At 41.3% G+C, this 24301-nt stretch overlaps 1 protein-coding gene across 2 annotated transcripts in view; it reads left to right on the forward strand.

Annotated features, from left to right (window-relative positions):
* Positions 1 to 253: 253 nt before the first annotated feature.
* Positions 254 to 24301, forward strand: part of POU2F1 (POU class 2 homeobox 1) — a 114239-nt gene continuing 90191 nt past the window's right edge. For both annotated transcript variants that reach the window (XM_044442355.1, XM_044442356.1), the window contains exon 1: positions 254 to 329. In XM_044442355.1, coding sequence (XP_044298290.1) covers positions 272 to 329 — 58 coding nt within the window. In that variant the 5' untranslated portion in view covers positions 254 to 271. The remainder of the gene's footprint in view (positions 330 to 24301) is intronic.

Raw genomic sequence — 24301 nt, forward strand, 5'->3', positions numbered from 1 at the left:
GAGAAGGCCGCTCAGTAGCTGCCTGGCACCCAAGGCCGTCCCACATCCCATCCCGCACTCTCTCACCCGCATAGCGGAGGCCCCTCGGCCAGTAAGGAAGGAGTGGAAGACGCGCTCATGCGCACCGGCTTCGGAAAGCTAGAAGGGAGAGGGAGGTAGCCGTCTAGCTGGCGCCTGCGCAAAAAGCCACGCGAGTGGGGAGGGGGCAGCCGAGGAGCGAACGAGCAAGGGAGGGTTTATCGGGCGGCCGATTTTGATTAAAATATTCAAAATGGCGGACGGAGGAGCAGCGAGTCAAGATGAGAGTTCGGCGGCGGCGGTGGCGGCAGGTAATCATTACTGCATTTTACATATTCATATTCATACTCGCACACGCGCCCCCCCGCCGCCCGCCTTCCCCGCTTAGCATAATTTATTAGTACTCAGGATTATTATAATTAACGGCACAGGAGGGAGCTGGGGGGTAGCCGCTGTGCGGGGGAAAGCGCAAGGCACGCAGACACACACACGCGCAGGCACGGGGGCGACGGGGGGCAACGGGCAGGATCCCCCACCCTCGCCCTCAGAGCCCGGCTCGGGCAACTAGGCCAAGCGCCGCCGCCATGAAGCTGCTTTACATATTCATATGCTCTATAATAATAGCAATCGCAGAAAAAGGGGGGCGGCGCAGCAATGGTAAGGTGGGGCGCGCTTGTGGAGAGGACAGACCCACTGGCGGGCGCACGACGTCCCCCACATAACCTCTCTTTTGGTCCCCTAGCGGAACCGCACCTCCGGACCCTCTGGTGTCGCAATGGACTGGACGGGGCGGGGGGGAGAAGAGAAGTGCATTTTTAGAGTCTCGGCGCCCTCCCTTCGGCAGCCACCTCACCGAACCAGCCTTATGTCCCCAGAGGCCGAGGCCTGCGCGCCAAGGGGTGTTTGGGGTTACACTCAGGGTGGCGATGTCTGGCCTAAGGAAAAGGACGGGCCAGGCTGCTCTAAAAAGATTTGCTCTTTCCCTAAGTCGTGTGTGTGTGTGTGTGTGTGTGAGAGAGCGCGCGCGCGCCAATACAAATTATCTGTGGCTCGCCTGTGAGTCTATGGGGTGCCCTATACGAAATTGATTGAAACGGATGGCCCGCCACCCAGAGAGAGCTTGGGCTTGCCCTGCCAGTCTTCCCCTTCCCTCTGTGAGATGGAGATTTCTTTCAGTGGTTTGTGCCGGGTCATAGTGGGGGTGTGGGGTGAAGGAGGAGGGAGAGGGCGTTTAACAATACCTTGACCCCCTTCCCCATATATTGGGTGGCAAGGTCAGGGTTCTGGGGTGGCTGGCCGCCCGCCCGCAAGCGCACTGCCTGCTTTCAGATTCTCTTCCTCTCACCACCTCTCTTTTCTCTTTCTCTCATTTGAATAATGTCTAATTCGGGGAGGTTTATATTATTGAAATGGCCGCCCGGCTTTCCCCGCCTCTCATGTTTAGTAATTCGGGCCTTTAATAACAGCCACTCAGAGCCCAATGCCGTGTTTATATTTTACATTCGCCCCATGTGCTTTTGTGGTTCAATATGATTCTTCTTTCTCGCTCTCTTGCCTTTTTACATTTTCTTGGCAACGAGCAAGGTCCTGAGATCAAACCCAGGCTGTAAGGAGGGGAGGGAGGAAAGCTAGGCCCCGTCTCCTTTGGCAGGCGCTTAGGCCTCACTCTCCTCTGCTTGATTTATTTACTAATAACCAAAATGCCCTCCCCACCCCGACCGAAAAAGCAAAAACCTCCTGGAGCAGGAGCAGCATCAGCTCTCACAGCATTGCTTTCTCTCTTTCTTTATGCTTCAAATAAGGGGCTTATTTTTAATTTATGGACAAGAGGACTTTCTATAAAGCTGCTCCTTCCAGATCAGTGTGTGAGGTGGCCTTTTTTCTCCCTTTGTCCTGATTGATTTTTATGGGGAAAATGTTTTCTCACATTTTTTGAGTCAGTGAAATCTGCAGTACACTTAAAATTAACGGTGCAGTGTATTCTAATGAGATAAATGCAGAATATATTGTGAAGCAATAGTAGGAAGAACAACAGTTTAAGTCTGCACTACATATTCTGCATAGTAACCAGAGATAATAGAAAAAACAATGTGCATCTTTCTTTAGGGCCTGATGTAGACATCCTTATTTTATAAATCTTAAGTTTGTTACAGTTGATGAAACCAGCAGTACTAATGTGGTGTGTGTTCAAAAACACTTTAATCAGGACATAGTCTCTAATAAATCAGAACAATTCTATTTTTTTATTATTATTTTAAAGGTAGCTTTAAAAATATTGTTGGCACACTTGACAAATTTATGTAGCTCTTATTAGCAACCATTCAGTCTATATAGCTAAATAAACTGACAGCAGGATATTTTGTAGTATCTATGCCTGATTAACATTAAACATCCCCTGAAGTATGACTATGGTCTATACAAGAACAATAATTATTTCTGTAAAGTTCATTAAAATTATAAAATAATTGGTTTCATGAGCTCTTGAGGTCTTAGAAAATATAAAGGTAAAACATCACAAGATGGGTCTATACAAGCTGTAACCAAGACAGTTTGGTTGCCCCCTTCAGCATGAGATGGCTGTTGAAAAACAAAGTATGATTTTATGCTTGAAAAGCATATACTCGTACACCCACTTTCTAAGACATCATCAAGCTGATGATGTCACTGGCCAGAAGAGAAGGTGCAGTTAATTTGATTTATTGACCTGGAGTTAGGTGTAGTGGTGAAGGTTTCTCATAGAAAAGCCATTTATCCGAGGACAATTTCCTTTATAGCTGCAATTTAACCACTGCTGAGGTGGTAGATATTTTATTCTAGAGTATAAAAATGTACATCACATCTTACAAACAAAATGTCACTGTAACTGACAATTTAGTAATGTTTCAAGTCTGGATTGTTAGATGCTGATTTGGGTCTGTTAAGAATGAGCTGAGATTTGGGTCTGTTAAAAAAGAGCTGAGATATTTGAGAAATATTTTCTGTATTTCATTCCATATGTGATAATTTTGTATGCCATAGTTTTATTTAAGTTTTATGCTGAGGCACATAACAATTTATCTGGAATAAATTGCAAACTTAATATTGCTGTTTTATCATCTTGCAAGTTTTATGCCTCATCATCCATTGATTCTGATATCTGTCTAAACTAAAATTTCATTTGATTGTTGTATGTAGCTTGTGGAAAGAAAAGGAAACCATCCCTACCTCAGCCCAGAATAGTACATTTATTATTCTGTCCTTTCTTATGGCTCCTGGGCTGCTTGAAAGAAACTTGGCTGTTTTGGGCCATTCTGGCTTTCCCTGGTCTTTAACTCAAAATGTACCAAAAGTTTTGCACTCTCATATTACTGCTGTTATAGCTGTGGCATTAATAGGGCTCTTGGTAGGGCTTGTGATTTTAATGGGCAGCTTTTTAATTTTGCTTGTCTGAGTAAAAAGAAAATGTACTTATGCTATTACTATGCAGTATCAAACACAATTTACTGAACACCATTGGCTATCAGGACTTAAAGCCCTTATGATATCAACCTGAAACATTCTTTCTGTATAACAGGTGCTCTTCAGATGTTCCTATAATCTCCTACTGGTTGGGTTGGATAGGAATTGTAATCCAAAGTATCTGGAGGGTGATCTCTGCTTGAATTACCATATGTATTTTAAAGGCCTTTGGGCTTACCCATATTATCCCGAAAAGAAACTACATGCATAGGGTTAAAGTTTCACAAAAGGTATGCAGTGCTGTTGGACTGTGTTTAGTTTACTGTGATCCAGCTGGTGGAATGGATTCCCCACTCCACGTGCAGCCCCGAATCCACTTCTGAGAGGAACCTTCTAGAGCAGATTCCGGAGTGTAGAGGTGCAGGTGGGCAGGAGAGGAAGGGCAAAGTCTAGTTGTTTGAGTGGAAGTACACCTTTGTGATACAGATATATTAAGTAGTGTGGGAGAACAGTCAAACTACCATGGCCCACCTCCTTCCTGGCTTTTAAACATTATTGATCAAAATGGTTATGTACGTATAGCTTTGCCTAGAGTAGCTTTCTTCAGCTTGGTGTCCTCAAAGTAATGTTGGTGTCCAATTCCCACTAGCTGCAGAATTTGCAGTGGAAGCTATCCAAAGGATTACAGGTTGAGGAAGGCTGTTCTGGAGCATTTTAAGCTACTTTTGAAACTTTCTACACTAATAGTTCCTCCCAAGAATCTTTAATCTGTGCAAATGAACTTGAAATAGAGACATTTCTTGCTGCAAAACCCTTGTTGAGTTACAGAGGATGGAGGTGTCTGGCCTAGCAGTGGCTTATATCATTTCCTATTTGACTTCTGGGAAACTGAAGCCCAGCTATTGCAGTGTTTCTACAATATAGGGAATATCTGACTGGTGTGGCACTAGTGGTCCCAGAAGTGATCCCAAGAAGCCTGGCTTTTTTCAGTGTTATTTGTGGTCAGCCTAATTTGGTTTTCAGTGGGCTCTGAAGATAGTGGAGGACGACGGGGTGTAAAAGTGAGAAAGGAGAAGAAATCAAATGATGCAGAGGTAGCTTAGCTAGAGAAAGATCATGTTTAAGCTTGGAGGAGGCTTTGGGATGGTGGTGAATGAAGGATGCTGCGAGTTTGTGGGTAGGCTTTATTATTCAGAGTAGAATAATTGCCCCTAGAGTGAAATGACAGTAGTATCAAGAGGGGAGTAGTAGTAGAAACATAGTTTAAAGAACAAAATGACAGCCCCCAGATAGATGGGCATGCAGCATGCCTAGAATGAAAATCAGTAAGATGATGGTGTGCATTTTTGAAATAGCATCGGAACAGTGTTTGGAATACAATAACAGTGTGATCAAAGTGGAGAAGGTAAAATGACACATTACAGAGTTGGATGACAGTCTTCTACAGAAGACTGACATTGTCCAGTGTGAAATAGCATAGGATTATCCCATGGGTATTTCATGAAGAACACAATGACAATCAGCCCATTCTTCCACCCATCTCGCTTGAACTTCACTGTGGGGACAGTTGCTTCCCTCTGAATTTTTATTTTTTCTGTGACAGTTCTTATACCCATTTCCCATGTTGTTATCTTTTCAATGTAACCACTTTACCTTGTCTGGTGGCCTCCTTCATTCTATTCTCTGTGGCTTTCTCTTTTTATGTTTAATCCTGTACCTCTGCTAGAAGTGCTCCTTTCCTTGGTAAGCCAATTCAGTGTGTGTCCTCTAAAACTAATCTGTACATACTTCTTAATTCAGTTTCCTTGTAATGGTTATTTTTAAAGTGCATCCTGTATATGGCATAACAGATCTCTGTGATGATACATGAAGGCCTGGAAAGAAACTGGGAAAATAGTTTTGGGTGGTATATTTAATAGGACCAACTCTCAGGTAAGTGTGCATATATTTGAACTCTTGCCCTGGTCTATCTTGTAATTGTTGCAGGAGTTTTTGTTTGTAATTTATTTGGCGATTCAGCTTCTTGTTTGGAAATATTTGCTGTTTCATTTTTCTATGTTATCTGTAACTATATATTTCTGTCATCTTTTGTATCTTTTAAATGTCAAAATAATAAAAAGTTTTCGAAGAGCTCTGCTTTTAAGAAATAGTTTTAACAAAATATCCAATGTTCTTGTTACTCAGTTTGTTACTGATGTTTATTGTGTGATCCTGTTTCTTTTAAAATATTTATTTTTGCCATATAACAACATGGAAGGTTGTCTACTGACCAGGATTCCAAATACGGCTTAAGCGTGACCAAAGCCCAGTGGTGTTTTTTAAACTTCTGAAGGCAGAATCCAATACCATATCACAAAATGCTTCAAAAGCTCCTTTCAGTTTCAAAAAAAGCTTACTTTGGCATAAGTAGGATGCTCTTCAAGACAATCAAGCCCTCTTTGATAGTAGAAACTAGTTGCAAAGTTCCCTGGAGTTTTTTTCTCAGTTTTTAATGCCTATCTTTCCAACTGGAAACAAACTAATATATTAGGTACCTTAGCATGTAAAAGTTTTTTGCTACATTCCTAACACTCTGAACATTTGTAATTCTTTTTTCAATAATTTTTGAGTATTTATACAAAGTTCCATACATATAACATATAGCTTATCATCTTATGTGAATACAGTATCTTCCATGATTTGGTCTGTACATAATCCATAGAAACATACAGACAAAAATCCTTGACATTTTAAATGTTAACAGTTTTAATATACTTGCAAACAATATGGCTAAATAATGTAACTTTGGCTGGAAACCTGTATTAGACTGAGTTCAGACACTCAATGTTTGAATAAGGGTTGAACCCTGCGTTAGGATTTTGTCTGAACTCAGCCAAGATTTTAAAAAACCATGGGGAACAGACAAAGTTAAGAACCTAACAACAAAGTATAGGTTCTCTTAATGGATTGTTTGTAATTAACAAACATGACTTGTTAATGCAACCATGTTGAAATTGGGAGGTACATTTTCACTCCATTCTAAAGTTTGTGGTCACTAGTTTTGTTGTAAGCTGACCTTTGCTGGTTGTCCTCAAAGTTTCGCTCTGCAATAGTTCACTGTACCTATGCTATTCATTTGTAGTCTATAAATCAACTTTATACTGCTTACCTACCTGGTTGCAACCTTCATGTCATAGTTGAGCAGGCAGGTGGCTGTTAACAAGGCAGTACCACTAAAAGATTTGCTCAGAGCCTCCATGTAGTTCTTCTGTTAACATCATTTGTATTTCCTAGTGGATTTTGTATTGTAGTACTTAATTTGTATCTTTCCCTGTATATTTATGGTAGTTTTTGTAAATGATTATATTTGGTTATCTAGCTTTATTAGTCTTGGATCCTTATCTCCTCCAAATGATGTACAAGCATGGGTTTGTGTTAGTAGGTGGGTTAATCTTTTTGTTGTCTTGTGTCTTTTTGTCGGAGTCTGGGATGTGCTGATTGTAATTACTCTGGAGTAGAATGTTCTTCAGGTTAAAATATGTCTGATCTACTTCCATTAGCCAAGATGTTTCATCCATAGACTAGCTTGTTCTGAGAGCCCTTGTATAAATACTGTCTATCTTGTGACTAATTCATTTCTTAAGTATTTGTTGTATAACACAATTTAAAAATCTCTGACTAAGGAGGTAGCACAAGTGCAGGAGCTAGAATAGAGAAAACTGGGCAAGTTCACACATCATGCCAGCCTATCCTGGCAATGAGCCAAGGTGGGTTGTTCGTTGCAGGAATAACCCATGCTGCTTTCAATAGATGATTGGGCTCCCTGTGGGGTGTCATCCACACTGCTTTTCCTTCAGTGTATCAGCTGGCTTACTAGGGGACTTTGCAGTTCAAGACAATTTCATCACTGCAGCTAGGAGTAGGCTCACTATTTTCTTGCTTGCTTGTTTATTTTATATTGTGCCTTTTTTTCCTTTCAAGGTACTTAGGGCAGCTTAGATAATTCCCTTCCCCCTCCCAGTCTTATCCTCACAACAACAACACTATTTTCATCCAGAAAAAAGAGCTAACAGGCATGAGCATTATTTGGTTAGATGAGTTGGTACTTAATGGCAGAGAAGGGATTTGGGATGACAAATTTGAGCCATGCCAATCATCACATAGGCAAGAAGCCTATATCAAATAAGTGAACAACAGCTGCCAACATTCCAGGCAGGTAGGACAAGTAGGTGAGAATCAGAGTCTTCCTTTTTGATTTTTGGTAGATGGTTCTGCTCTAGAAAAGCATCATTCTGTTCTCTTGTGGCTGACCAGACTCCGTCTAGGGGACAACTGTGGGGCAAATCAGTTTAGTAAAGGCATCAGGGAGGCTGTAAGTTAAAGCAGTTTTATTAGTCCAGCAGAAAGACAGTGCAAAACAAGAGAAGCTAGTGGCTAAACAAAAGGTCAGGAGCATGGTATTACCAGTTCAAAAGCAGATGCATATCAGGAAGGTAGTTGTCAGCAGAATAAGAAGACAGTCAAAGAAATAGCAAAGTCAAGGAAGTATATCTTAACCAAAAGCCTGTATAGTCAGATCTCCCAGCCAACATGCAGGTACTGCTGCAAACTGTTGTTAATATCAGCTTTGGTATCTTCATTCTTCTGAGAAGATCCTTGCTCTTGAATAGACTTCTAATGTTGAAGAGCCTGCTTGTTTTTTGTCTTGAAGTCCAGGCTTTGCCTCCACATAGTGACACATCCCTACACCCTGACATCATCTGTGACCCTTACAGAAGGGTGATCTGGGGGGTGGGGAATCTTGACCCCAAACAGTTCTCCAGCACTGCTGAGAGAGAACTGCTTGAGGCCCACTACAATCACTGGTTGCTTTCAAACTGCATTTTAAGTGGCATCAACTCCAAAGAAGGGTAAAAGAGAGGAAATTTGTATGACAACCAAGGGAGGAGGAGCATCTGAGGCTTCACTGTGTTCTGAGTCTTACTGAGTTTGGGGATTGGGGACATTAATCTGTATCTTCATAGTGGGGCTATGGAATACCACAAAGTTACTTTTCTTACCATGTGTCCAGTGTTTACACATCCATCAAGTAACTATGCCTCCATCTTCCATCAAATGTTAGCATACATCCCATTAGTCCTTGTGACTAATCCCACACTGCTTCTGCCTGTGTTGCCTGCCTCTCCCCCATTGTTCCTCATGCTCCCCGGGTGTGTTTTGTTCTCAGCCGGCCACTACTTTTTTTCTTTTTGCTGCTCCACAGAGCCCTTGTCTACTCATTAGGTTAGTATGATGGATCTGCAGGCAGAACAGAGCAGCAACCAAGCAGGAACACCATGCATGGGTACTCCCCACAATCACTGCTGCTGGTAGCAATCCCTGTTCTCCCTTCTGGTGTGCACTCCCTGATGCCTAGCCACTGCAACAGTGTCTGCTTCATGGCCAATCACCTGCCTACCCACTTCCTAGTGGATTGCCCACCTTGTGTCACCTATCCGAGATGTCTGCTTCATGACTGCTCATATGTTGTGCAAGGCTTGCAGGATGGGAACATGTCCCTGCCTCTTGTGCAGGATGTGGGGACCTCATGAGAGGCTCATGTGAGTGGTGAGGACATAAGGATAGTATGCAAGAGTTTGCATGAAGGCAAGGACATGTTCTCATCCTGCAAACTTAGCACAAGGGGCAGGTACTTGTGATAGCATGGCAAAGGTACATAAGGTGGACATCTTGGCAATTAGGCAGCACATGAGGTGGACAACCTGCTCAAAAGGCAAGTAAGTGGGTGATGGGCCAGATGGCACATGAGATGGGTGATCAGCCACGCAGTGGATATGGCGGTCATGCAGCAGCCGGCATTGAGGGGCATGCACCAGGAGTGAGGACAGAGAGCACAGCAGCTGCCAGTTAGCACCGTCTGCCAGCAACTCAGCTGTTGCTAAGTGAACAGGGCAGCAAAAAATGATGGCTGGAGAAGCCATGACAACCATTCTTGCTGCCAAACTCACTGGCGGAAACCACAGAAAAACATTATAACCAGCTTCACACATAATGAGAAACAATGCTGAAATGTGGAAACCTTAGAATAAACCATCGGTCCTCCATGGAGATTCACAGTAACCAAACGTGCCAAATTTCACAATGCTTCCAGTATTCACACAAAATGACAGGCAGTCCTCAGGATGATTTGTCATTATGTGTGATACAGCCAATGTGAAGATGAGGTAAAGTCTACCTATGGTTCACATTTCAGTCTTTACTGAATCTCATTCTGTTGCTATTTCACATCCTACAACCTCATTCCTCTTCCACTGTTCCTTTGTTCCTTGTAATCCTTTTTATGCTATTGCTTTCCTCATCCCTTTAAAGCAGACTTTCCCATATGTGTGTTTAACAATGTTAACCTACTTCATTTTCAAAAAAGCCGTTATGTTATTGTGAAGCACTTTAAAGTCTTTCTTACTGATATTCTAGGCATCAGCAGAACTCTTTCAATACCATTCCTGCCATTGTTCACAATCCTAGAAGTACCATTTTTAAGTTTATAGCTTGCAAGGGAAAAGTTGATATGCTCTATAGGCAGCCTTTTGAATTATCAAGGTATAGAACTAAGACACAGTTGTAGGGGAGGGCAAAAGGGCTGATACAGGTAGCAACCTAGTCAAATTCAAAACAATTCCAGCCATGGAATATGATGTATGTCCACACATTTTAAAAATTATTTGAAGTTCAGGATCACTTTTCTGAAGCAGAAAAGGTTTTTTTTTTTTTTTGGTAATTATTTCCTAGCAACAGTATACTGTTAATGGAAATATTCCTGGTATATTTGCCGATAAATACATGGATTCATTCCCTGTTTCAGGTTTGTTCTCATTTTAAGATAAATTGTTGCATCTCACTCTGTTTCTATGTTTCTATATGTACATTAACACTGGAATACACTGTCAGGAAGACACTATGTCGTGCACGTGCGTTTGAATGAGATTCCCAGGCGCGCATGAGAGATGGCCTGTTTTGGTGAGACTGATAGCTCAGACTATGAGGATGATGTGGGGATGGCTGAACCAGACCAAACCCAAAACTCACACTGATAACAGAATTTTAGTTGTACCCGAAAGGCCTGCACCTGCTCACTCTCCCCCGCAGTGCCATTCTCTGCCTGCTCTGGATGAAAGTAGCTCAAGGAAGGCCATGGGGCCCAGTCTCCGTCCTGCCTACGGGACTGAGGCAGATGAAGGATGGGAGCAAGGAGAGTTCTCAGATGGAGAACACGAGCCTCCTGGAGATGTGGACCCTAGGGCCCATTGTCACAGCTGCAGGCTGGACCAATTAGAGGCTCAGAGTTCAGAATGGTGGCAGACCTGTTTTCACAGTGCCCCACCTTCCAGAGACTGGCCCTGAAGGGTTTATAAGCAAAGCTTTGGGTAAAGAGGGGCAGAGAGGGGTCAACAATTCTCCTTGTGTATGCTCAGAGACTTGTGAATGTATAGATTTCCTGTGTAGGATAAAAGACAAGAATTGCTGAAGTGACTGTTTTGTTGGGGAGGGGACGTGTAGCGCACAACACACTGGGGTTGTTTGCATATTTGGAATAGTTAAGCTTATTTAAATTGCAGTGTATCATATCATCTGAACCCAAATGACATAGCTTCTTAGAGGAGAAAGCCACCCTCCTTTAAACCTACAAAAACATATGGGTTATTGGAGGATTGTTCTTCCTCTGACAAGCTTTGTTGCCTTGCTATGGATGACAAGACAAGCTGTGCCTGGACTGTGATTATGGAAGTTGTGCCCAGCATGCATCATAATTTAAATAATCCTCAGTAGTTTAGGTAATAACTTGAGTTCTTTGTTCTTCATTGACCTGACCTGCATGATCAAAATAAATCATTGTGGGAGTATTCACAAGAAAAGAGACAGTTGTTTGCTCCAAATCAAAAATACAGCCAGTCCCCAGGTAACAAACATTCAAGTTATGAACAACTTGTACTTAGAAACTGCCATAAAGCCTATTAATTTAAAAAAATTGAGTTAAAACCCTACTGCAGAAAATTGTCATCACCATAGAGAGAGAGGAAGTGAAAGGGTAGAGAGGGAGGCCTCCGAAGCATGTCTTCCTGCCCCACCCATCCAAAGAGGCATATCTCTCTGGCATTTCCTTGCTGCAAAGAAGAGGCACTGGTGAGTTTGGGGGGGGGGGGTGTAATTTTTCCACTTACACAGTTTTTCCACTTTGGGAGTCCTGGGGGCGGTGGTTGGCTATATGTGATCTGACTTACATACAAATTCAAGTTAAAGACAAATTTCTGTTTTCTCAGGAACTGAACTTGTTTGTTACCTAGGTACTGCCTGTATACTATACTGGGGGTTTCACTGCAGGAAGTTGAACCTTTGCATAGTTTGGTGGTATGTTGAAACATCCAAGCATTGAAGAGTTTTTTCTAGATTATACTGATCTTCCTAAGGGTGGCCTATGCTTAAAGCCAATAGGAAATTTGGACTGTAATTAACATTGTTGCTTCAACTACAGAGTTTGAATATACATGAAACTGAACTGTTGTTGTTAGTCGCAAAGTTGTGCCCGACCCATCATGACCCCATGGACAACATTCCTCCAGGCTCTCCTGTCCTCCACCATCCCTCGGAGTACACCCAAGCTCACACCTACTGCCCCAGTGAAAACTAAACTGAGTAAATTGCAAATATATGAAATTTTTATTGAAAGAAATTACATGTATTAAGACCAATTTGTGGCTGTAATCCTGTGCATACTTACCTGAGAGTGCCATTAAACACAAAGAAGCTTATTTGGAGTAAACATTTATACAATTGCACTGTAAGTTCTTATTGCAGTCCAACTTTCTGGATGTTCCTGCACATTCAGGAATATTCTGTTGACTTTTACTTTCCTGATGAAGGCAGTTGTGCATGTGCCCCTACTGCATGGATGAAACTGCCCTGGTCTAACAGTGAATGGGGAAGTTCACACTTTTCAGGAACTTCCATGTAAATATAGTGCCTGCAAGCATCTGGATTGAATTTGTGGTGTTTCCTCGCAATGAATTCTTCTATTTTTGTGGAAGGATACACTACATTATTTTTTTCGTGGGCAGTGGACTTCTATGTATATCTGAGATACAGTTAAATGTTTCTGATAGTTTATTTCCACTAAATAGGAATATACATAAAATAGGAGCAGGTTCATAGCGTGGGGTGTTCTTTGATCCATCTTTGTCACTTGAGGCTTGGGTGGCAGTGGCTTGGAGTACCTTATACCAGCTTTGGCTGGTAGCCCAGCTGTGCTCTTATTTGAACCGGGGTAGCCTGGCTTCAGTAGCCTGTGCTCTGGTAATCTCTAAACTGAATTACTGCAATGCACTCTACATGGGGCTGCCTTTGAAGACAGTTTGCAGCTGGTGTGGAATACCACAGCCAGATTAATAATTAGGACCTGCATGTCTGAACATATAAGACTAGTTCTGGCCTATTTGCATTGACTGTCTGTATGTTTCCAATTGCAACTCAAGGTGTTGGTTTTAACATATAAAGCCTTACATGTCTTACGACCTATTGGAGTGTTTCTCTCAACCACAATCTATCTGGGCACCACACTGAACTTCTTGGACATTCCTCCACGTGCCAACTCTGAGGGAAGATGGTGGCAATTAAAGGAAGGGCTTTCTTGATGGCAGCTTCCCATCTACGGAATACTCTCCCCACTGTGACCTGGCTGGTGGTGAATATGTCATATTCTTGGCACCAGGTTAAGATAGCCTTCTTTTCTCAGGCTTTTAATAACTTATTTGGCCACCCAGAAGGAGGGGATCCTTGAGGGGCATCACCAAATGTTTGCTGAGTCTCCCTCCCTTCCTCTCCTGTTGTCTATTTTATTGTCTGAATTTACTACAAGCTTTTGTTCATTGTAAATATCAGTCGTTAGTAAACATGTTCAATTTAATTTTGTCTATACAGATAGCTTTAAAATGAAGTAAAATCACACACAATAATAGGATATATTGCTCAGCATAAATACTGAGGTAATGAGATGCCTTGTACAATATTTGCTACCTGTGTTTTTTTTTTCTTTAACCCCCACAATTTAAAACAAGTTGGAATTATCCTTTTTAGTCCTTTTGTGTGGTGCTTTTAATGAGGAAGAAAATGGAACCAGTTATTAGCAAATCTAAAAAAAGGGCCACAGGCATAGTCCTGAACGAACTTAGATGTGCATTTTGTTCACAAGATTCAGTCAATTTTGTACACATGTTCTCTTTAGTAAGTAGTTGTTAGGTTAATTGCATTCATGATGGTGGTTCCTATGTCAGAGTAAATTGTGGTGTTAACATTTGTAAATGCATTTTTGAGGCCTTTGCACTGTTGAAATTAGTAGAAATTACCTGGTTTTTATATCAACCATGGACACACACACCAGACTTTAATTAAAAATAATATTCTGTAATGATGCATTGTGTCTCATGTAACTTCTTGGAAATGAAAGAAGATGCTGAAAATTTTGCAAGCTTTATCTGTATTATATCAAGTTTGAGTTGAGGACATGTATAATTTAGATTGCTTTATGTCAACTGGAAGCAGAAGAACTTGAGTTTGATGACAATATGTCCTATTCTACCTTAAGAGTTTCATGCACAAGGGGATCTTGGCCCTGTTTAACTTTCTTTAATTGTTGCAGGGGGCAGAGATGTTTGAAAAACTTCATTAAAAATCCATTTTTTCATGCGCTTTCTGAAGGTTCAAAATTGGTTACCTTCATTGTACTCATAACCATTCTATGAGCTGGTTAGCGACTTGATTAAGGAGAAATTTGAATTTATGTTTCCCACATCCAAACATAAATTTGAATTTACGTTTCCCAAGTGACTACTTTTGTCTCCCTTTCCCATCTCAAGCATAATTTTTGTAAATGGAATATCTATTCTGTAGTCCACCTCAGGGAAATAACATGCACATATAATTTCCCAGATGGGGAGCCACAGGTATTAATTGTAGGTGCATCTAGTGAATTTTGGATTGACTGTTCAAATGTGGCTGATGTGTGTCTGTGCTGCATTTTTAAATGCAATTTTTACTTGTACATCCCCACATTCCTTCCAGGTGTCATCCCCACAGTGCCATCTTTTTATGTGAGCTGGATCAGGACAACAGACTTTGGAAGCTTAGGCTGTGATCCAAGGAATTGCAATGTTAGTGCTGTTTTGGGCTTCTGTTTCTTGAACATTAATACAGGAGATCTCCTTCACAACTCAGAAGATTTTCAAAAGAAGTTTGTGATGTGACATTGGGGTAGGAGAATCTGATGTTCAAAAACATCAGAAAAGACTTAGGGCTCTCTTCTTTGATTAAGGAGAGGTTTTCAGTAGAGCAACAAACACCTTGGGGGGTTGTTTGTTTGTTTGTTTTTTAAAGGAAAAATCATTGTCGATAATACAAAATAGCTTCTCTGGTTTGGAAAATCAAACAGTTGACTTCAGCATTCTTAATTTTCGTGTACAATGAACATTCACTTCAGCTGTTTAATAAGTTGTATGGCAGCAGCACACTGTTTATATTTCCCTTTATACCACTGTATCATATTCTGTTTAAGAATGGCATGGAAACCATTTTGGCTATTGCTGTCTGCTGTTCTGCAGATGTATGAAACTGTAATGGGTGATCAAACATGTCACAGCATTAGCTACTAGTAGAAAATTGCTGCAGCTTGATACAAACAGAAGTTTTTTAAATTATTTTTTATACAAATCCAGTGCTGAATTTGTATAAGGAAAAAGAAAAATGGCTAATTTTGCTGATAAAATGCACTTTTTCCTTATGAAATGATCTTGAAACTTCAATATATAATAAATGGCATGAGGTCTAACTTGCAGCATTAATATAAAGCTGTAATTGCAAATGAAAAGCCTGCTGTAACTTAAGCTCACATTTTAAGTCAGTGTAAGAGAAATGGGTCAAGAGCACAAGAGTATGATGACTGCTGTCTTTATACAAAATGAGTGTATTAAAGTATGAATAAATATTCTGGAATATTTTGAAGTGAAGATATGGGAAAGCAAGATTTTGTAAAAGATGCTACAGAATTTTACTGGGTGTATCTAAGGTTTTTATGTCCATGGTCCCTAAATCTGGGCACATAATTGATATATAGCTACTGCCACTGTTGCTACTTCTGCTATTATCTTCTGGTTCCCTTAGCCTCCTGAGGCAGAACATCATAACAGGTTTCCCACTCTTGCAGAGGGGAATTGCTGTTGTCTGGATCTGGGAGGTAGAGATCTGACCATGACAAAAGGGACCAATTCAGAGTCCTTTATTTTCAGATTACTATTCTCATGGCCTGCTGAAAATAACAAATCTAGAATGTGCCAGTAATATGTTGTGAGACAGTCCTATGGTTCTCATGGAGTCCATGAAATCCTGAAGCACCTCAGATATGGAGCCCTTGGTGTGGATGTGAAGAAACTGGAAAACAACACTATTGTTAACTGGGCAACATTCCCCTTACTTGGCTAGTCCTTCTTCCAACTCCATTACCTACTTCTGGCCATCTGTGCACCAATCAGGGCCTCCATAGATCTGCCCACTTGGCCCCATATTAGGCCATGTGTTCAGACCAGGGGAAAGGAAAAAATTGATTCTCTCACCAAAGATTCTGAACAAACCAATGAATAAGTAGTTTGGAGGTTGTCCTTGCCTGTACATTTTTTCCCAAAGTGATTACAAAGGGCAAACCCCTTCAGCACTGCGGATGCTCCTTTGACAGAGTTTATCCAAGTAAGAGGCTTCTAAGAAGGCACAACAGACTCGGGTTGGAATCATCCCATGTTATGCAGATAAGGTGGACCATCTTTGAAAATAGGATTCAATACACTAGCCTTTGTAATGGAGCAACTGTATAGAATGTACATGCTTGATGAAACTTTTGGAAATCAATCTCCAATTCGATTAGAAACAACTGAACAACTTACTATGCTTCCTTGTATGGTAAAATTTGAATTTGCCAGTTCTAGTTTTTCATTTTTTCCAACCTTAAGTTTGGTTGTTCATAAACTTTGAAAATTTTCCCAATAGTAAGTTTGGTTTGTCCTAAATTTAGATATTCTTTTAAAAAAGTTAATATCAAAATGATATGTATTGTTTTGTGCATTTTTACATGCATTTTGTACATGATTCTGCCTAATAAACATGTTTGCAGTAATTATTCTGACACAATGCATTTTGAACACTCTTTTCACAAATATATGAATTGTGTATGCATATTTCTTTAATGCACACATTGTTGTAAGCATGTTTTGATTGGAGAACTCCATTGTAAAATTTGGGAAGTGTGATAGTTGGGTTGCAGTTCACATATTGGTTCAATAATACAAAAGCTCCAAGTGTGGGCTAATATAGCTGCATAGAAATAGAAATAATAACAAAACAGAAATGAAATGATGTAAATAAGGTGAACAAAGTTTCCCTTCATCCCTTCTCTGAACATGGAAACTCAGTCAAAGCTACTGATAAACATATTAGCAATCTTCACGTACTTTGGAATTCTTCACAGTGTGCTTATATGTTTTACCACCCTGAGGAATCAGTTGTTTACCAGATTATCTTGTCTATGTGTTCATCAAAAAACCTCAAAAAATTCTAGAAGGCTGATAAAGAACTCCTTTTGCAGATGTCAGGCCTATGCTTTTTAGCAAGCCTTATTCTTGGATATATTTAACTTCTCTAGCCTTAAAAATATTCTGTACCAAATTATCTAGGATAGAAAGTAGGCTGTCGCTACTTTTCTGGATCTACCTTTGAAATCTTTAAAATTGATGCTTCATTGGTTATGATCCAGCACTCTGTTGAAACAGCTGCCATTGATTTTAGCAAGACACTATATATACAAATAAGAGTAATAATTCCTTCTTTGGGCTCTCTTAAGATTGTATCAGGTAAATGCCATGCAAGGCTATGAAAATTCAGTTAGTTGACTTGTCAATTAGTTCTAAGTTATTGCCAATCTGTCTATTTTTCAGGTTCCCTAGCTTAAGTATGTATATCTGAGATCTCTTCTCTAGTGAAAACTGCAGTTAGCCTCTATATTTTCCTAGACTTCCCTCAATAAGTCTAAACCCTAAAATTCTATCCCTAATTTTGATTTCTGGAAGCTCTAGCACTTGTCAGTCTTATTACCTCCTTCTGATATGTTTATATAGTTTATAGCTGTCAAGTGGCCAAAAGGATCTGAGGTTGCTCTGAGAAGTCCCACAGTGTGCTGAAATTACCAGTGACAAGGAGTCTATGGGATTCAAGCTCTTTATGACTGTGCAGTATGATACAAATGACAGATGAATGGATTTCCAGTTTATTTTAACCAGTTTCACTCCAGAATTATATTTTGGGAAGGATGGGAATAACTGTCCATGTGTATGTACCCTTCCCTACACACACACATTGGCATGGCTTGCATGGTCATCACAGCCATAGCTGGGAGATGGGTTGTCATGGTCTGTTATGTTGTCCATACCAGGATAGCAGGGGTTGTTTGAGGCTTTTGGAAGAAAAATTAACACTGTTAGTGTAACCCCCAGACAACATGTGCCTTTTAGGTTCGGGCAATGCAACAAACCATGGCAACCTCCCCCAGGAGACTGAATATTAAAAAGGGCTGCTGGCATACACTGCTATCCACCATAGCTTTAAAAAGCCACAAAGGTCTGTAGTACAGTGGTACCTCAGCTCACGAACACCTCAGCTCACGACCAAATTGGGTCACAAACAGAAATTTCAGAAAAAACTTTGCCTCAGTTCACAAACTCAGCATTGGGTGATGACCACGCTCGTGGCCATCCTCCCTGCACAAGCACAATTGTGGCCATCTCCTCCCACGAGCACGATTGTGGCCATCTCCCCCCACCCCTGAGCACAATCACTATCACATGATTATGGTTTGGACTCTCCCTCCAAACAAGGACCTCCCCCCCCCGCACCTAGGTTAGTGTTCTCTACTGTACTGTACTTTGTTATTTTTGTTTCAAGTTTTTGTGATTAAAAAAATATTTACAGAACGGATTAACCTTATTTACATGGAATCTTAAGGGGAAATTTGACTTGGTTCGCAACCAATTGGAGTCGCAACCAGAGTTATGGAATGGATTAAGTTTGTGAGCCGAGGTACCACTGTAGTTGTACAAAATGGTCCTCTCTCTCTGATCCAGTTCATACATCATGGTGGTATTTCTAGGTTGATACTGATGCTGGGAATGATTGATGGCACATGGAGAAGGGGATGGCAGAGGATGAGATGCTAGATGAAGTCACTGGGGCAGTGGGTGTGAGCTTGGGTGGACTCCAAGGGATGATGGAGGACCATGGCTTGCATGAAGAGCCTGGAGGAATGCTGTCCATGGGGTCATGATGGGTCAGGCACAACTTTGCGACTAACAGCAACATAATTGAGAAATTGCTAGGGCTGAGGCTGCTTACTCCCTAAATGATTTAGAGCTTCCAGATTTGGACATCTTGAAACAACTGAGAAACGAGGTGTCTAATCAAGGAAGACCTGGTATTACAAACATAGATCTTCGTTCCATGGTGTCTGCATCTCTATATAATTGATCCTTCAACAGTACTTCTGCTTTGTTTGGATTAACTTTCATTTTGCTCTTCCACGAACAGATCATTCAGTTGAGATAAGCAACTAAATAAATTTCAGAAAGACATAGTAGCTGCTTTCTAAGTTAATGGGACATTAAATATTTATAGAAAAAGATAAATCTGAGATCAGCTACTATTTTCTTACTGAGGATTTATTAAAACTAGGTGTGTTTATTTAACTGTATTCTCTGCTTCATGACCCTTTAAGTTTTCAAATAGTTCCTTAAGCTATGCATCTCACTTATTTCAAGTAAGGAGTAAAATATAAGAACTATTAACTGCAACTTCAATGTTGGCAGTAATTGGTTAATTTGGCTGGTTGTACTTCATTCTATAAAAGAATTTGTGGAGTCCCCTTCTTCTGGCTCCAGTTTGGCATAATTCTATAATAGTATTGGGGTAGTAAGATAACGATATCTTGGGAGGGGGTAGTAAGATGGTCTCATGAAAAGCACTTTTAATTAATTGAGGGAAAATTTGAAGCCTTTTTCCCCTAGGTGTAACATATTTAACCAGTTAATATGTGGAATAAATATAAAATGCACTGTCATCAAATCTTTCCACTTTGCTTTTGTTGTATCTGTGTGTCCTTCAGGTGGCACTTTTAAAAAGTTTCCAGTGAATATTATCAAAACATTTTTTCTCAGACTAATTAAATGGAACAGGTTCAATTTCAACAGTCATGCTTCAAGTAGACCTACTGAAATCAATGCTTTCACCTATTTTGTCTTTACCTAATTTAATCTAAACATGACTAAATCTGATGCCAACCAAGTGTACCTAAAATGTAAGCATTGCAGGAAACAATTAGAAGCCAGAGGCCTTCTTGGCAATCTTAAAATAACTAATACTTTGAATTTAACTAAGAACTACAATGAATATAATACCAGGATAATCAATTTGGGTTTCATCTCTGCCCTCTATTTTATCTAATATATGATTCATGGAATCCCAGTGTAGGATCAAATGGGATTTGAACCTATTTTGGAACCCTAGAGGTCAGTGGAGCATATAGTACAACTTAATTTTTAGAGAAAATCTTTGTCTTCTTATTTTTTTCACAGTCTATTAAGGTCAAGTAGTTCAAACTATGGGAAAAAGGAACAAAGGTTCTTCTACCCCCAATAAATCAGTGCTAGTCTTTTTTCCCCAATATCACCAGAAATCTTTGTGTGTGGATTCTCTTGCTGTCTGTACAATAGTACACAGCATTTTCCTTATTTTTCCTTCTGTGCATTTTTGTACAAAGCTGTGTTAAAACTGAGAATTGTAATCATTGTGGAAATTGCAGTTTCTATACAGGATAGCTTTGGGGATTGCTGTCTCAAGATGGACAGCTGTGATAGAAGATTGACTGCTTCTTCCTTCTGTATTTCTATTTGGCAACCTTCATATTTAAACAAAAACAACAGAAAGACAACTGACCCTGAATAAATATGAGCTTGAAAGTCAGGCCCCAAGACCAATTTTCCAGGAATAGATGCTGTCAGCGGGGGGGGGGGGGGGGGCATTCAGGGTCCAATTCTTTGCAGCTTAAGCATTGTTGTTTATTCCCATGAGTTCTATTGCAACTCTAAAAATCTCATTAATGCTTCTGTATTAATTGTAGGATGTTTTATGTTCTGATTCGTAGTCTCTGTGCATCACATATATGGGCTCTGTGTTTGCATGGAGCCTGTTGTCAGGAAGATTTTCCTAGCTATACTACTTTTGGCAGGAGCCCTGCCTCTCCCTCCCCCTAGTTTATATAGGAGGGGCTCCTGCCATTTCCCCCAATTTCTTTCCAACCACTGTTTAGGGTGCCTCAGGTCTTTTTCTATTGTTACTTCCAACTACCTTCCAGAATCTTTTATTGATCTCTTCATTCTTTATCTCATTCTATTCTCTTATTCTGCTTACTTGTTTTTGAAGCCCAGCCTTTTTCCATACTCTTATCCAAAGCACCCCAGAACAAAAAACAACACCCTCCACTATCATCCTCTCTCTCTCCTCAATGGCACACAAGGAGGTGTTTAGGAAATGTGTGTGGTGTGGCACACAAATGACCTCAAGTGACAAGCATTCTTTATGCCTATTCTGTTTAGGCAAGGACCACCATGTGGGACCCTGTCTTCATTATCAGGCATTCACATGGCAGGCTCAGAAAAACTGAGCAGGCCAACTCAAATTGGGGATGTGGAACCATGCCCTTATGGCTGTTAACTCAGTCACAGCAGTGCCACCAGATTGACTTTCAACCTCACAGGTGATTCCTGCTTCTTGTCCTCTGTTGGCGGCTACTGGGGCTCCAACAGCCATTCCAAGCCTGGGCATGCACCCAAGAAAGAAAGGGTGAAGAAAGTGGGCCAAGAAGACTTATAATAATTGACTTCAATAATGGATTTTTAGATGTTGATTAATTTCATTATAGGTTTAGCAAATTTGTCTATATCAACTGGACATGTGTTTGAATGATCTTGGCTACATTATTATGCGTATTATTAATCTGTTATTTACAGTATATCACAGAAGTGAGTACACCCCTCACATTTTGTAAATATTATATCTTTTCATGTGACAACCCTGAAGAAATGACACTTTGCTACAATGAAAAGTAGTAAGTATACAGCTTGTATAACAGTGTAAATTTGCTGTCCCCTCAAAATAACTCAGCACACAGCCATCAATGTCTAAACCGCTGGCAACAAAAGTGAGTACACCCCTAAGTGAAACTTTCCAAATTGGGCCCAAAGTGTCAATATTTTGTGTGGCCACCATAACTTTCCAGCACTGCCTTAACCCTCTTGGGCATGGAGTTCACCAGAGCTTCACAGGTTGCCACTGGAGTCCTCTTCTACTCCTCCATGATGACATCATGGAGCTGGTGGATGTTAGAGACCTTGTGCAGATCTCCACCTTCTGTTTCAGGATGCCCCACAGATGCTCGATAGGGTTTAGGTCTGGAGACATGCTTGGCCAGTCCATTACCTTTACCCTCAGCTTCTTTAGCAAGGCAGTGCTCGTCTTGGAGGTGTGTTTGGGGTCGTTATCATGTTGGAATACTGCCCTGCGGCCCAGTCTCTGAAGGGAGGGGATCATGCTCTGCTTCAGTATGTCACAGTACATGTTGGCATTCATGGTTCCCTCAATGAACTGTAGCTCCCCAGTGCCGGCAGCACTCATGCAGCCCCAGACCATGACACTCCCACCACCATGCTTGACTGTAGGCAAGACACACTTGTCTTTGTACTCCTCACCTGGTTGTCTCCACACACTCTTGACACCATCTGAACCAAGTAAGTTTATCTTGGTCTCATCAGACCACAGGACATGGTTCCACTAATTCATGTCCTTAGTCTGCTTGTCTTCAGCAAACTGTGGGCTTTCTTGTGCATCATCTTTAGAAGAGGCTTCCTTCTGGGACGACAGCACTACAGACCAATTTGATGCAGTGTGCAGCATATGTTCTGAGCACTGACAGGCTGACCTACCACCCCTTCAACCTCTGCAGCAATGCTGGCAGCATTCATACGTCTATTTCCCAAAGCCAACCTCTGGATATGACGCTGAGCACGTGCCCTCAACTTCTTTGGTTGACCATGGCGAAGCCTGTTCTGAGTGAAACCTGTCCTGTTAAACTGCTGTATGGTCTTGGCCACCATGCTGCAGCTCAGTTTTAGGGTCTTGGCAATCTCCTTATAGCCTAGGCCATCTTTATGTAGAGCAACAATTATTTTTTTAGATCCTCAGAGAGTTCTTTGCCATGAGGTGCCATGTTGAACTTCCAGTGACCAGTATGAGAGAGTGAGAGTGATAACACCAAATTTAACACACCTGCTCCCCATTCACACCTGAGACCTTATAACATGTCATATGACACCAGGGAGGGAAAATGGCTAATAATGCCCAATTTGGACAGTTTCACTTAGGGGTGTACTCACTCTTGTTGCCAGTGGTTTAAACATTAATGGCTGTGTGTTGAGTTATTTTGAGGGGACAGCAAATTTACACTGTTACACAAGCTGTATACTCACTACTTTACATTGTAGCAAAGTGTCATTTCTTCAGGGTTGTCACATGAAAAAATATAATAAAATAGTTACAAAATGTGAAGGGTGTACTCACTTCTGTGATATACTATATATTTTAATGATGGTTTTAATTGTCATGTAATTTTACTGTTGCATGCTGCCTAGAGAGTCTATTTGAACTACTCAGTGGCTTAAATAAATAAATAAAGTTGGACACCAACACCAATGGTGGCAAAGAAGGGCAAGGACAAGCCCAAGAAATGGGCTCAGTGCCATTCAACATCAGCATACCGTCCTACCAATGGTGTCAGTTGCAGTTCCTCCACTGGTTCCTCCACCACTTCCTGCACTGGTTTCTGTGATGGTTCCTCTGGCAGCACCTCCATTGGACTCCATGGTACTGGCCAAACTGAAGGAGAGATACAGACACACCACCCTGTATTCTGGCCAGCCCACCACCACCAGGTTTTCTCCTTCTTGCCAGGGCCATCATGTGAATCCAGCTGTTGGCTGAAGGGATGGTCCAGGTCTCTACTGCTGACCTGGAACTGGGTGCCACCACCACCAGTGGACACATATTGTCATGGTCATCCTTGGGAGCAGAGGCCCATAGACCAACGATATTACAGGTAGAGACCTAGAGGGCAGGATGTGCTCCAACAGAGCGAAGCTCAGGGAACCAAGGTTCAATTTGGATGTCAGGAAGTACTTCTTGACAGTTAGGACCCTGAGGGTATGGAATGGGCTTCCACAGGAAGTGGTTGAGGCCCCATTGGTGTGGGTGTTCAAGGATAGGCTAGACATAAACATGGTAGGGATCTTGTGAGTGGAGCCGGCTAGAGCCAGGGGTCAGACTAGATGGTCTGGGAGGCCCCTTCTGACTCACTCTGTTTTTATGTTTATTACCAGTGGGCCCTTAGGTCTGTCATCTAGAGCAACTGTGGACTCCAGTTCCTACAACTCTGCTGCTGGCTCCTGCAGCTCAGTTGTTGGTTCCTGTAACCCATCCACTGGTTCCTACTGGATGTCATATTCCAGATGCAGGCAGTGACCTACTTCATATGAAGCAACAGCCCACCATGGTTTAATTTACCAAAAACAGATGTGCTAAACTTCTGAAGGCACAATTTTGTATGGTACTTGTAGGTGCCCATTTTGCCATGGCTTGTTGTTTTGCTTGAACCCAGGAGTATTTTGAGAGTTGGAAA

This window comes from Varanus komodoensis, unplaced genomic scaffold (assembly GCF_004798865.1).
Source record: "Varanus komodoensis strain SLA01 unplaced genomic scaffold, ASM479886v1 scaffold4, whole genome shotgun sequence".
Lineage (NCBI taxonomy): Eukaryota > Metazoa > Chordata > Lepidosauria > Squamata > Varanidae > Varanus > Varanus komodoensis.